At 37.8% G+C, this 20,573-nt stretch overlaps 1 protein-coding gene across 5 annotated transcripts in view; it reads left to right on the plus strand.

The window, feature by feature from the left end:
- Nucleotides 1-20,573, plus strand: part of KCNIP4 (potassium voltage-gated channel interacting protein 4) — a 398,679-nt gene that overhangs the window by 94,914 nt on the left and 283,192 nt on the right. Inside the window, exon 1 of one of the 5 annotated variants that reach the window (XM_085059249.1) lies at nucleotides 8,050-8,369. The exons of the other annotated variants lie outside the window; for them this stretch is intronic. Coding sequence (XP_084915375.1) covers nucleotides 8,282-8,369 — 88 coding nt within the window. The 5' untranslated portion in view covers nucleotides 8,050-8,281. Of the gene's footprint in view, nucleotides 1-8,049; nucleotides 8,370-20,573 lie in introns of those variants that run through there. 5 annotated transcript variants of the gene reach the window in all.

A 20,573-nucleotide genomic window follows, 5' to 3' on the forward strand; every position in this document is an offset into this window, starting at 1 on the left:
TGGTCCCAAGTATGTGCCCTACCACTGAGTGTTCCCACCTGGGAGCCAAAAATTGTCTTTCCCTGATGCTGATGGGTCACATGAGATTGAATTCTCTGGTTGCTTTCTTTTCCTGCTTTTAATTGCCAAGGTTTACTTTGATTCTGCCTCTTTTCATTGCTGGTCCCTGGGGCCTGATTTAAAGTGGTCTGAGAAGGGCAGATGAGGGAGGTTTGCCTGCAGCCACAAGTAGTTGAGGTCATACTTTCCAGAGAAATGGTTGTATGGTTGCAGAAGAATATGTGGTAGAAGGTAGGGAAACAAATGATGAAACTGCACAGATACTGAACAAGGCCAACAAAATCTACCCACTGTACGTGACAACTTCAAGACCCAAACACAGACTCAGGTGTTTCCTTTACAGGTCCAGCAGGGCTAAGTGTGATACCCTCTGATTTATACCCCTGGTGACCATTTCCCGCCTGAAGCACACAGTGTGTATCTTCTTCAGGCTTAATCTGTATCATGAAGACTAGATAAACTTCCAGTTGCCTGGAGAGGATGCTCAAACAATTTTTGGAATGTATTTTTTTCCCTGTAATGAAGGTTAGAGTGCAGAGTAGAAAATTATTATTTAGCTTAGAGTGGTAGAGTTTCGAGCACATATAAACCTTTCTGATTACTTGTGAGCAAGGTTCAGCTCAGGTTTCTCAAACCATAGATATGATCAGATCAACTCTATTTAAAAAGGTTTTCCTCTACGTCAGAGTTAAATTTTGCATACTTTGTGTGAGAGCTCATCAGCTGTATTATGTGGGAAGAAGATCTATGGGTCCTTATTGCTATCACAATTGTTCTAGAAAATCTGGAATAGACTGGCAGCTGCTCGTGTTCCCCAAAGCACAAAGGATTCCACAGGAATGCTGATAAACTGTTTTTCTTCTGAATATCTGCAGGACACTGCCAGGAGGGAAAAGACAGACCAGAGACCTAGCAGTGTGGTAATTTAACTTGTTCTCAACACTGGTACTTCATATTTAGTAATTAACAGAATCAAATTTTGGATGAAGGACAGCTGTTTCAAAATTGCTTCAACCAAGATGTAGGCTTTGAAGAAGTGTTTGAGATGGAGTATCTCTCTTCTGTCTTTCTCCTCCCTGAGGTAGTAGCTGCAGCATATTCACTCAAATACCTTGCAATTCATGCCAGATTAAGGATGTGAAAATTTACAGATTTGCACTCTTCAATCTTAAATTTTTGGTTAATTAGAGCATTAAGCCATGGCTAGCATAAAATGCCAGAGGGAAAAAAAATCCCTGAAAACTGTGGGGAAGCCCTTGACTTCCAAAAAGAAATCTGGGTTTTGACCATTTATGGGAAATCCTAGGGGGAAATAAGTTGCAATATGTTGCAACAGATAATTATTGACGCTATGAAGTCAATATTTTTAAAACTATATTTATATACGAATTTCAGATAAGTATATATACATACATAGCTGTCACTACATATTTGTAGTGAAAACAAGCTTCTTCTGAATAATTTTTCTTACTGGCCTAAGCTGTACTAGTTATTATACTTACAGAATTCTCATGGCTGGTTTGGTTTAATGCCTTTTCTATTGTCCTAAGTATGCTGCATACCCAGTATTGGCTGGTTTGCAGCCAATTTCTGATATTTTTTACTTTAACAGATTAATGTAGATGTTGGGGTCAAAACACAAGCTTTACAATACTGTCATTTTGTATGGACATGATATGGATATGTTTTAGTTATATCAAATCTCAAAGATTTATGGAACTTACAGACTGCTACAGCTGTGGTTTCTACAACAGGGAAGATGATACCTTCTGTTTCATTCTGTTCAGGTTTCTCCTCCATTTAAGTATAGATATAAATATGTGTGGAGTCTGATACAATTAAATGAGTTATAAGAACTTTTATGTTTTGTCTTGGAGGGAACCCCCAAATCTCTTGTAAATGGAACTAAGATAAAAGTGAAAGCCACAACCCCCACCCAAAAAAATAAAAACCAAACAAACAGAGGACACACAAACAAAACCAAACCAACCAACCAAAAAATCCCTCATATGCTTCCTATTAGTATGCTTCAATCTTTTTTTTAATTGAGAATACTCAGCAATAATATACTTTTAAGTTGAAAGGTGTGACCATACATAGAAAATAGGATCTGTATAATAATGAAGGTATCATTTTAGCTTTCTGCAGAACATTTATTGATAACACTGCCCGTGGAGCTTTGCATACAAGTATGCAATATGTATTGAGCACTAAAAGATAGTACTCTGCCTTCTGCAGTGAGAATTTTACAGTGCTTGCACAGAACTTAATGTGCAACATGAAAACTGCATTATGCCATTTTATGTTTCAGCAGGTAAGTCCCAGTCTTGTTTATTCTCCAGCACAAACCACAGGCTGGCTGTAGAAGGTCAGGCTGGGAAGTTGCTCATGTTTGACACTGCAGCATTCGGGAGTGATGAATATTTAATTAGGCAAGTGTGGACCGTGGGGGAGGTTGAGGCAGCTGTAGCTCCTGGTTGACTGTCTGCAGTATCATCTTAGAGTGTTGTGTGAAATGAATCCTTGGGGTAAACTTCAAGGACACTGAGTAGGTAAAAAAGGCATTCTGAGAGCAGCTAGTTCAGAGAAGGTAGGAATAATAGAGACAAATAGTTTAAATATTTCTGTTACACTGGTCAAAGATTTTATGTTCTGGTGGGCTAAGCCAACAAGTTTTATTAGCTTACATAAACGTATTAGAAAATTAAGTTTGAACCTATAGTCTGGGACTATAAGAGCAATGAAAGTAATTTATTTTATGCAGGTATTAGCTATCAGAATAGAGCACATGTATAATTTGTTGATATTATGCAAACAGTGTGAGGCAGCAGTCATTTCTCTGTAGTCCTATTTTAAACACAGCAACAGAGCTGTTTGAAGATATTATTCTTAGCAAGCTTTCAGGAGAAATTAAAAACTATAGACAAAAGCAGGAAGACTGTATTAATTTTCAGTAGCGTGGGCCAGGATAAAGATTTCTTATTAGTTTGTGTTCCACATTTAAAAACATTGCATGCAGTTTGGATGAGTAACAGTTGGGTTAATAGGAAGGTTTTAGTTCTGTGATGAAGAATTAAAAAAATTGCAGAAGGTAAGTAAGTTTGTCTTCATAACCAGGGACATTGTCAGTCCCCTCACTCTCTCTCCTGGGCTCTGTGGAAATTATTGCTCCCACAAGACAGAACGAGATCATCTCCACATCCCGTGTAGACTCCATTTTAATATGGAATGCATGGAGCAGGATATAGTTTTATGTTCCTTGTTGTCACCATAACATTCAGGACAGACAACAAAGAACAAAAACCATTTTAATTTCAGTAAACTTAGCTAGCATGTTACTGTTAATCAGTTAGGAAGGGAATATATGCCTGCATCTCTGCTTCCCCAGCTCATATTCTGTCATATAACCATCTCTGGCCTGTGTTAATATCCAAGACTAAATTTGGGCAAATGACGTGCAAGAGAATTTTTGTTGCTATTCACTGGCTGTGGCTAAAAGTGGTAGCTGATATTTTCATAGACATCATGAATAATTTGGAATTACTTCTGCGGTTTCCAGTGACTTCTGTGATGAATGACTCTCATCCTGCTGCATCCACTTGAATAATGATGGCGAACTTTGGACGCCTCAGTGCACAATACCGTCAAGTCAAGAAGTAAAAGTCCAAAGAAGAGCTATTAAAATAAATACAGTAGGGATTCTGATTCAGGAGGACCTGTACTTTTTTGACAGGCAAGGAGCCACTGAAAAGTGATCTGAAGATGGTCATCTACTTGTGGCAGCTGTTTATTATGCTCTATTGTAAACATCTTGCTGTTACCTTGTGCTCACCCATCTGTTTGTTTCTGCCCATCTGTTATTGCTTGCCATGTGCTTAGGTTGTAAATGTAGCTGTTGTTTCAAATAAAAAGGTTAAAAATCCTTTGATTAAAAAAAAAATGTTCACTTGTGGAATTCAGTATTTGCATTAAGGAAAAAAAAGGAGCCCTGACAAGCCTCTGGAGTCAATATTGAGGAAATTCTGTGTACAGGTTTTCTGTGCTCCTGGGTAACTTCCTGTGGTTACCCTTTCTGATAAGGTTGAAGCATTTAATTGAGTTGATTTTTGTTGTAAGATTTCAATTTGATTTTATTCAATAGCAAGGGCCAGTTCAGGAGGAAATTCTGTTCTTTGAAGTCAAAAGATTGTGTGCAAATGAAAGAGGTATACAAGGCAAATTGCCTGCAAGAAGCCTATCAACTTGTGCTCTGTATATGTCACTTCAGCTTCTGCTGGTTTTTTTTATTCCCAGACTAGAAAATTTATATTTGGCATGCACTGTCATCCTTACTCCATGGGTTTTGTCTCATCAAATATTTGTGTTGTTTATTTTTCCTCTCCCTAAACCATTATACTGTGCTTTTTGGAATTTGATTCTTTGCCGTTGTTACTTAATATGACAACAGCCAAATTTAATTTCTTCTTGAATCTTTTAAGAGACGCATTTTCCTATATTCTATTATTAAATAAAATCTGTATTTAGTAGCTTTTTCTCTCTCAAAACAAAACTATAATGCTGGCTAATTCAGCATTATTCACCATTTTATGCCAGGCCATTGCAATGGTCAGTTCTGAGACACACAATGCTTTTTCGGTTTAGATTTTTTGTTTTTGAAAGAAGAGTCGATCACATTGTTCCAGCAACACAAGCAGTCTAAAAATTATGTGTTTATTTATTTAAAATTTGTTTTCATGTTGCTGTTAATGTATTTCTGCTTTGGTTTTGTTTGTTTTGTTTTATAGTGAAATACTGATCCTACACAGGAACAGGTGAATAAATACTGATACATACCTGCCTATAACGACCGCCTCTGAACAACAATATTGGTGTAGTTTGTTTCCTTTGTAGTGTTAGACTAAAGCTATACCAGCATGTACCCTCCTCTAAGGATGGTTAGGCTGCACTTCAGTTGCCAGCAGGTGGGCCTGTAGCATAGACCTGTGATGCTGGGACCCTCACTGAAGTGATAAAAATGCATGAATATGCACTGAAATGATAAAAATGGACTGAATAGAATTTACTTTCATAAATTTTTGATTTTGCACTGCTTTGTGCCATGGTGACAAAGATTTTTAAGTTATTTCTTTTAGTTTTGTGTAGAAACCCTGAAAGGAAGAAAATATTCCATTGTTATCAATTAGTTTGTCCTGATGGCACTATAGTATGCTTTGGACATTCAGGGAAATGTTTGCATTTTGCTTTTAAACTTGACTTCAGTTGTTGCTAGTCTTTTACAAAAACTGCATATGTTTCCTCCCCAGTCACTTCATTCTTGCCAAGTACTTCAAAACAAAATAATTTTGTAGTTTATATTATTCTAGGAACCCATGAGCAGGACTTGGTGAAATTATTTGAAAATTCAATTTACAAACAGCTTTTACTTTTTCCTTCCATTTGCTTCTCCTAATGTCTGAAAAAAACCTTTTGTTTTGCATGCATGTGTTGTATTCCTCCCCTATTGTACTTAAATAGTGTTTTTTCTAAGTACCTGGTTTCAGTCAGAATTTCTAGAAACTGATCCAGACCCTTCTAACATTAAGAGGATCTTTTTCCAATGGGTTTTAGTTCAGATCTATGGATTAGGAATTATTAGGAATGGACCTAGCTCATAGATATAAAAAGTGTATATACCTCAGTGCAAACAGACTGGCTCTGACTGAGGACTTTGGTGTGTCCCTTCAATTAAAAAAAAATGAAAAAGGTATATTACCAATATAGAGAAGTTGATATTGTCCAACTGTCCTTCATATTATTTCTCTGTATTTTTCAAAAGCACCATGGTGGTTTTATTACAGATTTCTATTCTAAATTTCCTGCCCCTTTTCTCTGATCTGCTCTCTTGATTTGGGGAAAAAAACCCTTTTTTCTTAGTCAGACTTTTCTGCTGAGCAGAGAAATATTGGGAGATAGATTTAGGTCCAATGCTATCAAAAAACTGCCCTGATTGTTAAAAATATCGTGGTGAAACTAGTCAAAAATCTTTCATGAACTCCTTCTTTGGTTGCAGTTACTGTTATTGCTGAGTTGAAATGTAAAAAGTTTAGAAAACAGTGTCAGAACTGATGGAGCTTTGTTTGTGGTGTCTTTTGGGGCAGGAGGAATAACAGCAGAACATGGTGATACGTTTGTTGTTTCAGAAAATCAGTATTTCAGTTCTTTAAGCTTCAGTTATTTGCAGTTCCTTATTTTGAAGTAACACTGCTGGTGAAAATTCTTAAAAGAAATTGGACGTGTCAAAGGATTAAAAGGGTCAAGGACTCCAGGTCAGAACCATTTGCATTTGCCTCTTCAGTTCTCTTCTAAAGAAGAGATACAACCTTAGGGTCTCAGTATCTCTTCACCTCTACCAGCTGTTTCATGAGCTTTCCTTTCAGAGACCAGTGAACTTCAGGAATTTGTAAGGCACACTGGCTCATCTCCAAAACCTCAGAATTTGATGGGTTTTGTTGGGGGTGGTATTGTTTGTTTGTTGGGTTGGGGGGGTGGATTGTATTTTGGGAATTTTTAAAATTTGTTTGGGTCTTTTTTGTTGGTTTGTTTTCTTTTTTAGTCAAACTGTTCTGTGTCTTTTCAGAAAAAAAACTTTGCCAAGAAATTAGTTCCTGCTTAAAATGAGTGGCTGTAGGAAGTAGTGCAAACATGAAATACTGGAATTTGGCCATATCCTTCTCAGACTAATCCCTGTGTTGGAGTAACCTGGGGGCTTCTGCGAGCTACTTCATTTTGGTTCTTTGCATTATCTATGTAGCCTCACTGGAAACATAAGACAGTATGTTTGTGCTTTTGATAGCAAACACAGAAACTGTGTCATCTAACTGCGACTTTGATAACGCTTTGATGTATTGTGTCTATAATGTATTTATCTCTGCTCGCTGCATAATATAGACAATAGCTTGAAGATGTGCATTTGTGTTTATTGTAATTTTTAAAAGGCATTCACCAAAATGTTTTATGGTCAGTGCTGTCATTAAAATTAGATCAAGTTGATGATTTTCTTCTGTTAAGCTTTTCCTTAATGGGTTATCTTTTTTTTTTTTTTTTTTTAACTGTATTAGGCATTACATATTGCATCATCCTCTAATGCAATAGAGCTGTTCTCTATGAGGGAAGTACTCCAAGGGAAATGAAAACATATTCTTTGGGTTCTGTGGTCATGGATGAAGACTAGAGCAGATCATTTTTATTAATAAGAAACGCTTCTCAGCAAGATGGAAAACAATGGATTTATAAGGGAATAGCACGGAGTACAGGTAGCTTCCTAGCAAGACTTTCTTGGAGAGATCCTACCCACACAACGTTAAGTGTGCCAGAGCCTATTTCCCAGCTGCGCAGGTCAGGGAGCTGGGAGGCAGGGGCAGCTCCCCGCACACAGCACCACCTGGGTTTCCTTCGTCCTGCCGCACAGGTGTGCAGTGCCCTGGGCTTTCCGTGACCTTCAAGCAGGCTCCGAGGCCTGAGGCCGCCCTGCAGAGCGCAGGTAGAGGGGAGCCCCGCCGGGTCACAGCTCGATCACAGTCCCGCAGGTGGGCAGGGCAGCACTGTCCCCTCGGCCAGCCCCGGTTCTGCTCTCGGCCGGGGCTCTGCTCTCGGCCGCTTCCCCGCCCAGCGCCCCGAAACGCAGCAGTGCCGACCCCCTGGGCTCCCACCTGCCGCCCGCTGCCGGCGGGAGGGGCGCGGAGCCGAGCGGCCCGGGGCGGTGCCGAGCCGCCTGCGTGGGGCGGAACCGGCACCGGCACCGCCCCGCCCGCCGGGCTGCGCGCCCGCCGAGCCGCCCGCGGCCAGCGCCTGCCGCCCGTCCGGCCGCGCCGGGGGCGCCGGGGCCGCGGCAGTGCCTGCGCTGAGCCGTGCCGTGTTGTGCTGAGCCGTACAGAGCCGAGCTGAGCCGTGCCGTGCCGAGCCTAGCCGTGTCCTGCCGAGCCCAGCTGAGCCGTGCAGAGCCGAGCCGTGTCCTGGCGAGCCCAGCCGCACCGCACCGCACCGCACCGCGCCGTGCCGTGGCAGCGCCCGGGCGTCCCCTGCGCAGCCACCCGAGGCACATCGGCGGGACTTTGCTCGGCCGTGAGGAGGCGGCGAGGCGGTGTGAGGCTGTGAAGTGCCCCAGAAGTTTGCTGGCAGAAACTGTTCCCTTTATTGGCAAAGTGTTCCTGCTCTCCTCAGAGGAATAACCCCATTGCCTAAGATGAGTGGCTGTAGGAAGCGCTGTAAGCGGGAAATATTGAAATTTGCCCAGTACCTTCTCAGGCTAATCACAGGTTCTCTTCACACAGGTAATGACTGTTTTTCTCTGTAGTCGAGCTGTTCAGCATGATAACAAGAAAATTGCCTAAGGATAATACAGGGTTGTCATTGTTTTATATTATCATTCCTTTAATCTTATAAATAATAATAAAAGAAGATCTGTGAACTGCTTTGTGGCTGAGCATAATGAAAACGGAGCATAGGCTGATGTTACAGTGATTTAGACAGTCTGACATTCTCTAAGCCTTTACACACACGAACCCAAATTGGGATGTGAGTGTACATGCTTACACCTGTCCACCTGTATATATTAAAGGTACTGCAGAAAAGACACATTGGTCATAAAGGATGAATCTTATGTTCTTTATATTCACTGTTTTTTGGGCTGATTTACTTTGACAAGCGCACCACATTATTTTTCTTGGAGGCTTGGTTTTGCTTTTCTAAAGATGTAAATCAGCTGCCACTTGTCAATGTGATGTTATAGTATCTTATTGTAAATTTTAAATAACACTTGTGCTTTGCTCTTAAGGAATTTGATACATAGTGTTTGTCAACTTTCCTTAGGTAATTTTATTCTGTAACCTTGGACAAAGTATGCAGTACTAGAGAAGGTTTCTAAGCTAGACTGAATAGATGCTGTAATTTTCTTCTTATCACTTTGGAAAATGTACTTTTCTTACAATTCAGCATTTTCTATGGCTATTCTCAACAGCTGACAAATATGATGACTTACATGATACCATTCTGTATTTATAAAATGCAATTGTGCTTCTTTCTACACTTCAGTTACTTTTTTCCCTTGTAGGGCTGCAAGTCCAGCATCAGCAGATAATATCCAATTATACTAACATGATTGTTGAGAATTAAAAGCCATTTATTTAAAGTCATCTGAAAGTTTCAGCTGGTTATTTTTGTTTGTTTTGTGGTGGTGGGTTGGTTATTTGTGTTTTTTGTTTAGGCACTAATGAAAAGATTGGAGAGCAAAGTTGACTCTTCACTAATAATTGGAAGAATTGATGCATGCAATTAATCAGATTTGGGGTTACAATGCTATAAAGGTCATAGCACAGACACTGTCAATGCATACTTTATAGGGTGCTTGTAACTTATGGAAATGTGACACAGCTTTTAATAACTTTGAGTTTCTGGTAACACAGAATTTCTCTGCCTTTATTTTCTCTGTAATTCCTAGTCTGTCATAATTTCTTTTGTGAATTGCATCAATTCAGATTTCTCTGAAAACATTGGCTTCTTGCTCCTGTGGGTTGCTATGGAAATTAAATTATATATGATGCAAGAAGAAAGATGTGTTAGAAATTCATACCAATACTCTTTTTTCACAAAGTCATCTGAGCTTTTCCTTTCCTATTTAGTGAATGATGCACACACTACGCTATTTTTCAGACTGACATTTGTGCTGCAGCCTTCCTGAGCTCACAATTCAAAACCATTTTCAAGACTTGCTGTGGATACTGATTCATATGCTATCACTAAAAGAAGTTCTTTTGTTTATAATTAAGTAGCACATTTTCAATGATAAAAAGCCAAGTGGAGTGGCCTCAAACATGTTTCCCTTAAGGCAAGAAAGCAAGCAAAAATCCCCACTCTTAGGAAGAGATGGGATACTTCCTAGGAAATGTTCAGTTTGTTTTTATTACAGGTAATGGTATCTTACTACTCTTATTAAGTTAATAGACTTAGTCATGTTCAAATGATGTGGCAAATGAGATCAAAGATAATGTGACAACATGTGAAACACCAAGGGAGGTAGAGCTCCACTGTTAAGCTCTTGCATAGCCCAGTCCCACTCATTAACCTCAACTGTTGCAAAACCAGTTACTGTTCACCCTGAAAATCTAATGCATAATTCATTCATTTGATAATTAGTTGATAATTAATGAAGATGAGTGAGAAAGCCTAGTTGAAAGTGTTAGAAAATTACACTTTGTATATTAAAGATACTATTGTTTCTATCTTGGGAATTCAAAAATTTAGGATAGGTATCAGAAACAAAAAAGTCTGCTTATTTAACTTCTTAGAAGGAGGCAGCCTTCTCACTCAAGTGACCAATTAATTTCAAAGCATAAATGTTTACTAAGGAGCACAATGGTGAACGTAATCTAATTTCCTTGTTGCTATGGTTTGGCCTCTAGTTTCCTTTTCAGGTAGTCCTTAATGTTTAAATTATACTTAATAGTTTGGAATGACACATTCTTGAAAGTACTTGCATTGAGTGTAATCCATCCCTTCTTTCTGTATGGGCAGGGATGTTGAATATATACTTAATCTGTACATTGGTACAATGCATTGCATTACAAGCTGGAGTCGGTGTGATTACATTGATCAGAAAACAAGACAAAGTGATAGAGGAGGGATACTGGGTTTACTGGCTCTGGGCCCAGCTAAGAAGTCACTGTTGATTACTGGGTTTATGGTCTGTGTTTCATAACCATTTATAGCACGACAGACCTGTTCTGTGGTAAATCTAAATGTTTAAAATAAAAACTATCTCATATAGCTGTCTGTGATAATACATAAGTGTGACTTGTGCTTAATAGTCAACTCAGCTGGAACCAATATTAATGAAACTACTCCCTTGCTTGAAGGTAAATGCTCCATAAATCTTTACAATGGGTTTTAAGTGGCAGTCTCTGCATGAATACATCCAGATCTTTCAATTTTTTTTTTTTTTTACAGCAGGTCACTATGATTGATAACCAAATGTAGTGAAAAGAAACAGTCTTTTGAACAAAGTTTTTAGTTTTCCATGATTTCTGTAATATAGTAAGTTGATGTGTTTCCACAAGTGAAACAAACTCCCTCAAATGCTTGAAGATGGCAAAGCAAATGTCATACCAATTCCTGCTTTGTTGTTCCTGCCTCTTGACTTGCGAGCACCTGGTCTTTGAAACATTGTTGTAAAATCTTGGCATTGCTCTTGAGAATGTTTCAGTTTTTGGATGCAACATAGATTTGCATATTATAAATAACAAAATCATTGTGAGATCAAGAAGTAGGTCACAGATTATTTTAAAATGGAGGAAAAGTAACTTCAGAGCAATGGCTAGGAAGTTTTTCTGAACTTTCACAACTGATGAAGTATGGGGATTAAGGAGATGATAGAAGCAAAACTGTCATTGAATTGAGGGGTAAATTTTCACAATTACATCGCTTTCATATGACCCATTAAGTGTTATATAAGAGGCCAGATTTTACAGGACAGGTTCAAATTCCCAGTTAGCAAATATGTATACAAGGAAAGGAGGAAGTGGAGAACAATCCTGGCTGTGAAACTGTACTCTCTCCAATGAACTGAAGTAATCTCTCTCTTTTCTAGGCTTTTGTAGTCTAAGTTATGGATTGATGTGGGGTTTTAAAACATTTTTTAGGTTTTATGAGGGATTTATTTGTTTGTCTGCTTGTTTTTGAATCTCAAGATTGACGGGTGTAAAGTAGCACTCATCAAAGGCTTCATTTTTTTCTCAGGTAAAAAGAAAAACAAAAAAATTAGTGAATGCAGGTTGTACTTTTTGATTGCATGGTCTTTGATAGAACAGATTACCAAAGGTAATCTCTAGTCCTTCCTTTTGCCTGTTTTGGCACAGAAATGCTGGCCTGCTGCCAAGAGGAATATATCATCTCAGCATAGACCTGAAGGTGTGGGAGGCCTCACAACTGACTGTCCTAGTTCATGTAGCCTATCCTTGCCAAAAGATAGAGACTGTTTAGGACAGTAGTTCATTATGAATTCTTTCAAGGGCTGCTCCTTGGTAAATCCAAGAGGAATTTTCTTTTTTTGAGCGCAGGTTACCAATATTCCCTTAACTTCTGTGGTAAATAAAATGAGAAGTAGAATAAATTAAAAGAGAAAAAACCCCCAAAATATCAAAATAATCTTAAACAGTATGACACAAAGAGAGCAGATAAAAAGAATATTCCCCTGTTTATGCAAACAGGATACAACATAAAATTATTTTAAAAGGACCTTGTAGCTTGAAGATGTTATGGAAAACCTAAAATGTCAACGTTCATGGAAAAACATATGTTTAAAGTGTTTCCAAGTGCCTTTTTCGTATTGCTGAAATATTTCTTTTTCCTTTTTTTTTTAATATCAAATCAGTATTATTCATGAACATAATTAGTCTTTTTTCATTTATTTTTAATAGGAAAGAATTACAGATTCAAGGTCGGCATCTCTTGGCTGTTGCCTATGAGGTAGTTTGAACCTCTGGGGTTTTGGAAACTTTTCCTATACAGAGGTTCAATGTTCTCTCTGTGTATAATTTCACAAGTTCCAATGTGCAAGAGTGAAATATTTGCCATGTCCTATTTAGGGAAAGAAGTTTCATTAATTGAAAAGGAACCAATCCAGATTCCATTTGAAATTCTGCATTGTACTTTATGCTCACTCCATTTCCTGGTTAGGATTGACAGCTTTTGTGGGTGCTGTCTTGGCTTTCATCTACCTCTGAGGGAAATCACTTCTGTGGAAGGGTGTGGTGGATACCAAATGTCAGCAAAGTTGGATTTTGAGTAGGTTTCATAAACTAGCTGACAGAGATGCCCAAGTGTAAAATATGAGACAGTGAGAGAAAAATATATGAAAAAACCCCCACCAACCAACCACCACCAACTCCCCCAAACTTTTCTTTTTTTTGGTTGTTGTTGAATTTCACCCACGTACTCCTGTAATTTTTCCAGGATTTTTTGTTTATTGCATGGTTTATTGCACTCCACTGTGCTTTTTGTTTACAACAGGCTGTAGTACAGACAGTACTCTGAGACAAAAGACCAAGATGTATTGAACTTAGAAGCAGTCAACTTGAGATATATTCTGGGAAAAGCTGAGAATGCCCTAAGTTAATGCACTTATGATGCATTCTGCTTCAAACTGGAGAAAACTGAACATATTTATTTTATTCCCTCAAAAAATCAATCCTACCTATATGTCTCTCACATGCTGCAGACTTACTGTAAGCTTTCAGCAATTTTGTAGAATATTGCTCAGATTTTAAGTAATATAATGAGTTAGAAAATGTATTATAATAAGTTACAGTTAAGCACTCAAAAATTATAAATTTTTCCCTCTTCAGAAATGGGTCTACATAGACTGGCTTTGCTCTTCCTGATTTGCAACTCAGTGTTGTGCAAAACGTTTCAACTTTGAGTTTTATAATCCTGCATATTCGAGATAGACTGAGCTTCACAGAAGCATGAAGAAGTAGTGGATATCTTGAAGTGGAGCATCTAAAGGCAATACCCTAATCTTTAAACATATTCTCCTGAATATGTTTAAATATGTTACTCAAATGTCTAATGTTTTTTAGACATTAACTGCATCATATAACCTATTTTAAAAAGATTTTTTCCCAGATCTTTCCAAAAGAGCCCTCACTGAAGACTTAAGGCTTCTTATGGTATGTTAATTGGAAAAGGACAGACTAAGTTACCATGCTGCATACCATTTCTGTTGAAAAAATTGAGGTTTTACTCTCTCATTCCAAGTCTGAATCTTAATTATAATGAAAGATTCAGTTCAGCTTCTCTTACAGATGAGACATTGGAAAGCATCCTGTAGTCGTCCTTAATGATCTTCCCTTTGGAAGGCAGTACTGTACTATGTAGTTTAGTTCTGTACTGTTCTGTATAACAGTCCAAACTGCTGATGTCATTTATAATGATAGTATTGAAAAATTCAGCTGTATGTAGGACACAGCGCTTGATATTATGTCAAAAAATACTCTTGAAGGAGCTCTTAGAAAGTTACCAAATCATGCAGACAAAATGTTAGGAAATGGCAGCATTAAGACTGTGTCAATTTATATGCAATATAATACAGTCCTACACTGTGTGTGTACTTTTCATTTAACCATTCTGTAGAGTAACTGGGAGTATAGAAGCAGCAAACAGTAGAGTATATTTAGATTAGAAACGTGGGTGTAAACTAAAATAAATACAATCCTAGAATACACAGAACGGGTTTTTTTGGTGTTATGTTTTTGTTCCTTTTATAAGGACTTTCTATTTTAAACAGATATTGTGCAAAGATTTTCAAAGACAGTAAAATTAAAGATAAAATTCAGTGTAGGGCAAAGTGAAGCGGTATATGCTGGGAAAAATGAGCTTTATGTCTAAATGAATAGGGGCTGAGCTTACTATTACTGGCCAGGAATGAAACCCTGGGACTTGATAAAGGGTGTTGTAAGTGCAAAACGTTTTGCATGAGTCCAGAGGGACAAGCTGGGCAAGGAGTTGAAAAACAAACCTGTTGAGAGACACTCTCTAGACTTAATGTGTAAGAATTTCCCTGAGATGAAAATGGTCCATGGCTATAAAAGTGTTAGGGGAAGATGGTCAAAGTGCTTGGTCTGTTTCTCCTTTTCACTGGTCATACATTAGCTATTGCTGAAGAGAGGATATTGAGCTAGTATGAACCAATACAGTTTTTATGTTGGTAACCTGAATTCCAAAAAGGTGATTCCTCTTGGAATTACCAAGGAGCAGGCCTCGAAAAAATTAATAATAAACTATTATCCTAAACAGTCTCTACCTTTTGGCAGCGATACGCACATGAACTCAGACAGTCAGAGGAGTACAGTTGTGAGGCCTCCCACACCTTCAGGTCTATGCTGAGATGATATATTTCTCTTGGCAGTAGGCCAGAAAACATTTCTGTGCCAAAACAGGAAAAACGAAGGATTAGAGATTACTTTTTCATCAAAGACCATGCAATCAAAAAGTATAACCTGCATTCACTAATTGTTGTTTTCCTTTTTACCTGAGAAAAAAATGAAGCCTTTGATGAGTGTTACTTTACACCAATTTCATAAATCTTGAGATTCAAAAACAAATAAATAAACAAAAGACCCAGCCCCAAAAGTCAATATAAACTTCTCTGGGGCTAGGATACTATCACTGCTTCAAACTATAGTAGAGTATGACAGCTCAACATCTTTAATCCCTGCCTCTGTGTTCTCAACTAAGTGATCTCTCCTGAGAATGTCCCTGCAATCACCAGGAATTTAAAACAGATAGTTCACCTGGAGTTATAAGCTGAATATGAAGTCAACTGAAATATTTTTTCAGACAGTGCTTTACAGCTTACTTATAAGAATTACTGCATGTATTTTTTAGTATCTTGGGTTTCTTAGGCTTCACATCTGAAATAGCCTTAGAGTAAGTTCTAGGAACTAGTGTGTAGGGAAGTGTATGTGTTTATATATTTTTTGCTTCCTGTACTCTTGAATACCCTGGAAAGGGCTTAGAAACTCTAGTGATGTGAGAAAATGTGTGTATGTAGCATCTAAAGCAGGGCTAGCTAGGGAAGATGGGTGCACCCTATCAGTAGCAGTGTCAATTAGCTGATCATTCAAATGAAGGTTTTAGAACCCCAGTATTTTTGGACCTGCTTCATAGTTTTATTTGTGGCAGTTGAGCGAAAGATGCAAACTAGGAAGAAAAATGAGAAAACATGATAATGTCATTCACCCAAATATGATGATATATGTATGTACATTTAGTGACTGCAGTAATAGTGTGTATGTATTTTAATTGTAAATTTCATGGATGGCTGTCTCTTACAAACTGGAATAACCACATATTCATACTTAACAGTTTTAAATGTGATTCTGAATTAACAGAAAATATTTTCCCATTTAATAGTTTAATTTTTGAATTCTGTAAGAACATTAGGGATAGATGATGGCCAGTTCAATACCACATGTGGATGGCCAATTTGGAAAATGGCAGTGATAGGCTGGCGTGGAAGTACACAGGCACTGAACTACCTGCTAACAGCGCTGCAGCTTTAACTGGTTGTTCTGTGTGACTGGCTCTGATACTGCCAAATAGAAACAATAGATCTGATAGAAGTTAACACTGCTTTGTGGCTGGTGAATGCCAGCCTTCTGTCCTATTACACTGGCAGTCACCTGTTCATGGGCAATAGCACAGTGACCTCAGTTGTCACACCACTCTGTTCTCTTTCCCCATATGCTGTGGTGGTCTTTACTTGCTTTACTGTGTTTTCAGACCAGATTAATTTGTAACATTTATAGTTTTTGTGTATAACCCAGTTAATTTAAATTCTGCTTATAGATTTTTATATGTCTCTGAATTGGTTTGGATATTGATTTGTGAACTCTTCACTTGCCTCCTTTCTCTTCATGATGACAGCCTGTCGGGGAAGACGATGCAATTCACTCCAATATTTCTTTCATTTCCAAAACTGAAATACTGACTTTTGAAGTAATTTTAAAAAAAACCAAACAAATGAAAAACTGTTTGGAATTAAACTCCTGAACTTTTTGCTGCAAAAAGCGGTTGAAATTGGATCAATTTTCTTAAACATTAACTAAGATACTACCTTTATATTCAGGTTTTTAAGTACAAATGTACATCTCTGTATTTTTTAACTGAAATCTGTAGCATAGTGAAAGTATGTGTACACTTAGACCTAGGAGGTTCACTCCCCTGAAATACATCAAAAAATTAAAAATTATTTTACTTTGTAAACTTCTTTTTTAAAGCTACAGCAGGTATTCTAAGGGATCCTGCTACTGAGGGTTTCTGCTAATACTGAACATTTTGAACATACAATATTATTGCTTACTGTCAGGTTCCTGCAGTATTGATTTCTACCTTGTCATTAATTCTGCATTTGAAGTTTTATTCCAAATAATACTGATACCCTAATTTTATAAATTAAGTTTGTCATTACTGTTTCTTCAGAATACATAAAATCAAAGTAAGTAGACAGTATTATTGTATGTGTGTGACAAATAGGCTCTTTAGCTTTTGAAACTAGTAACAAGTTGGTTAACCTCTTGAACTTTTTGTGGAGTGCCCATCTAGGCAGTGTGATTAATTTTACATATGAAATAAAAGTGTTTGGGATGGAGAGAAAAAAAGTCTGTTTTCATCGATAAACATACTTCATTAGTTTAAGAAACTGAATAAATGTGAAAGGAGGTACTAGATTTTGTGTCTGTTAGTCTGGTTTTTGTTGGCAGAATTGTAATTTTTTAAATACCTTTTATGAGGCATATGAGTAAAATCAAACAACATTTTGAATTTGTACACTGCAGACCTTTCTGTGACAGCTACTGTAAACTTCATTTAATTTCAGGGAAAAAAGTAACAGTTGATTATTTATATTTGATCTATAGTAATACTTGTAAAGGTCAGCAGAAAATAAATTCCTTAGGCAACTCTGAAAATAGGAATTAGGCTTTTATGTCATTTGCTTCTCAAAAGTTTGCCCATAGATTCTTTAGTCTAATTGCTACATTTTGTTACATTAGTTGAAGAATTTTTTTAAAAATCCCAGGTCATTTTTGCCCCTCAGGTGAGTTCCTTGGGACAAGGACATGATGCAAGCTGGGGGCTCTGTTTTCTACAGCACTTATGAAAGGAAAATTGCTGGTCAAATGTGGTGCTGACACGCACAGATACATCCAGCTTGGGGCCAAAAAAATTGGGTTAATTTCTAATTACTTAGAGTACACATAATATGTGTACATATACCTAGGATAATCAACTGTTGTTGATTATTTAGATTATCTTTGATTAGAGGAAAGCCATGATTTTTACCTTTGTAAAAATATATATTTAAAATGCACATTCAGTTTTAAACAAATCCCTCTTCTATAGAATCTTAATTTTCACTTACAAGTTTTAAATGCACTCATATCAGCATCTCTCACATCAGCTACAATCAGTACTCTTACCATCTAATTCACTATCAGTGATGCCTATGGAATCCACAACAGTAAAATCTGTAGAGCTTTCTGTAGAAAATGCATCTGAAATTACTTAATTAGTGTAAATGTCAGTCTAATGATTATATATATTTAGTCAATTTCCCCAAATTATCATATGTTTGTTCCCAGACAAACAAATACTGAACACCAATGATAAGCTGATTTGAATTGGCGTTCTGCAGCCTAACATGAGTTTTGTAAGCTTCTTCCATTACCACTTCAGAAAAGGAGTTACAACATAAGAGAAGTCTAAGGGATTGGCTTCATGTGTAGATTTTATTGAAATTAAGTAAAACTGTTACATTGCAGAAGAATCAGAACTGAAGTGACCTTATTTTAATTTAGCATAATTCATTTCTCAGGGAAATGAAACCAAATTCTATTTTAATTCTGAATGAGTGGGTCTCAACAGAGACTGAATTAATCTTAACTGTTCCACCTTACTGATAATTAATAATTAATTTTCCTGAGTAGCCTATGTGCGCAGCTCCTCAGCATTCCTGAAAAGCCATCAGGCCTTTTTGGCGAGGACAAGAAGATTTTTAATTTATTCAGTCAGCTAATAACTTTTAAAAATTTAACCAAACAAAGAAAATTAGATGCAACTTAATGTCAAGAGAACAGAAAATATAAAATAAGACTTTAAGGAAAATCAAGAGTGAGGGTGGTGAGAGAGGATGGAGGGGAAGAGGAGCACAAGTGACACTAGTGTATAAAAACGTGCATTTATGCACGGCCACTGACACCTCTATGTTATTGTGTACCAGATTCATCCTTGGTGTAAAGCTACAGGCAACTCTGTACCAATGAAGAGCTTGGTCTGAGAGAAATATTTTGTGGACAGCATGGTGTCATGTCTTAACTCTCAGCACTCTGAACCTGTAACATCAAAGGCAACATTTTTCTAAAATACATTGTAGAAATATTTATTCCTTCAAAAATGGACTGACTTTTGAGTCCAATGAGTTACAGCAGTAACTGAAATCCATGTTGGGGAAGACAGAAATGATGGTGGCTGACAGCCATTACTCACTTTCAGTTTGATGTATCTGTTACCCTGACTGCTGGTTTTGGAAGTTTCACTGCTGTTCAGGCACTCTCCCTCTTGCCTCACACAGGTGAATTCAAGTGCCACAACATATCCCATGTTCACCTTCACAATGCTCTGAAACTTTAATGCTGAGTGACAGATGGGAATAGAAACAGCAGGGCATTCCTGCCCCTGTGAAGACTTACCAGATGAAGTGCTTGAAGCTCCTCAAATAACTGCTGTAGTCTATTGTGAGAAACTAATTGGATTGTATGTATTGCTTACAGGAAGTTCTGGCCCGATCTATTAAATTACCTACCTGTTGTCTGTATAGTATCGTACTGTGACAGTAATTGAAATGCCATCCTGTTGAGACAGTGTAGGGCTAAGGCCAGTTCTTTCATGACTAGTCTGCTGAAATGTTTTCATCAATCAAGTTGTACCATGTAGCAAAATAAGTTCTTTTTCATCAAGAAGGAAACTGCCCTTCAAAAAGTAATAGAATTCTTGTAAATATCCTGGAGTGGGTCCAGCTGAGGGCGACAAAGATGATTAAGAGACGGAAGCATCTCTGTTATGAGAAAAGGCTGAGGGAACTGGGGCTGGGCAGCCTCAAGAAAAGACTACTGAGGTGGGACCTGATCAATGTCTATAAGGGAGGGTGTCAGGAGGATGGAGTCAGGCTCTGCTCAGTGGTGCCAAGTAGCAGGACAAGAGGCAGTGGGTAGCAACTGATGCCCAGGAGGTTCCACCTGAACATGAGGAAGCACTTTACTGTGCAGGTGACTGTGCAGGGAACAGGTTCCCCAGAAGGGGGGGGAGTATCCCACACTGGAGATATTCAAGAACACAATCCTGTGCCATGTGCAGTAGGATGACCCTGCTTGAGCAGGGAGGTTGGACCAGGTGGCCCACTGTGGTCCCTCCCGACCTTATCCATTCTGTGATCCAGCTTGACAGTGTAAATAGGCAATTTGCTATGTGTGTTCTCCTTTAAAAAAAATTGTTAGTAGTACTCCTATCTTACCACGTAGAGTTCATCAGTAAAGAGAGCCATGTAATGATAGAAAATAAAATGTCTACAATTTCAGGGCTTTTATGTTGACTGTTTACCTTTAGCTGTATTGCTGCTGATCAAAGTGAGAAAATTTAGGTTTGAGATTTTCTTCCTATTACAACTTAACAGTAAGGTAAATGAATACTGTGGTATTGTATGTATATGAACAACAACAAAAAAAGTTTTTTACAACACTTTTTTTTCCAAACAATATCACATTTTAGTTTATATTTTATACTACCTTTTTTTTTTTTTTTTAGATTTAGTTAATCTGCATCAAATACCAGTTCCGTTGCACCACAACTACTTCAGAAATACCACCAGGGAGATGAGTCATTCCACACTTAAAGAGACTGAGTACTATACCTACATCTATACCTAC

The sequence above is a fragment of the Lichenostomus cassidix genome, chromosome 4, assembly GCF_008360975.1.
Source record: "Lichenostomus cassidix isolate B80296 chromosome 4, HeHo_3.0, whole genome shotgun sequence".
Classification (NCBI taxonomy): domain Eukaryota; kingdom Metazoa; phylum Chordata; class Aves; order Passeriformes; family Meliphagidae; genus Lichenostomus; species Lichenostomus cassidix.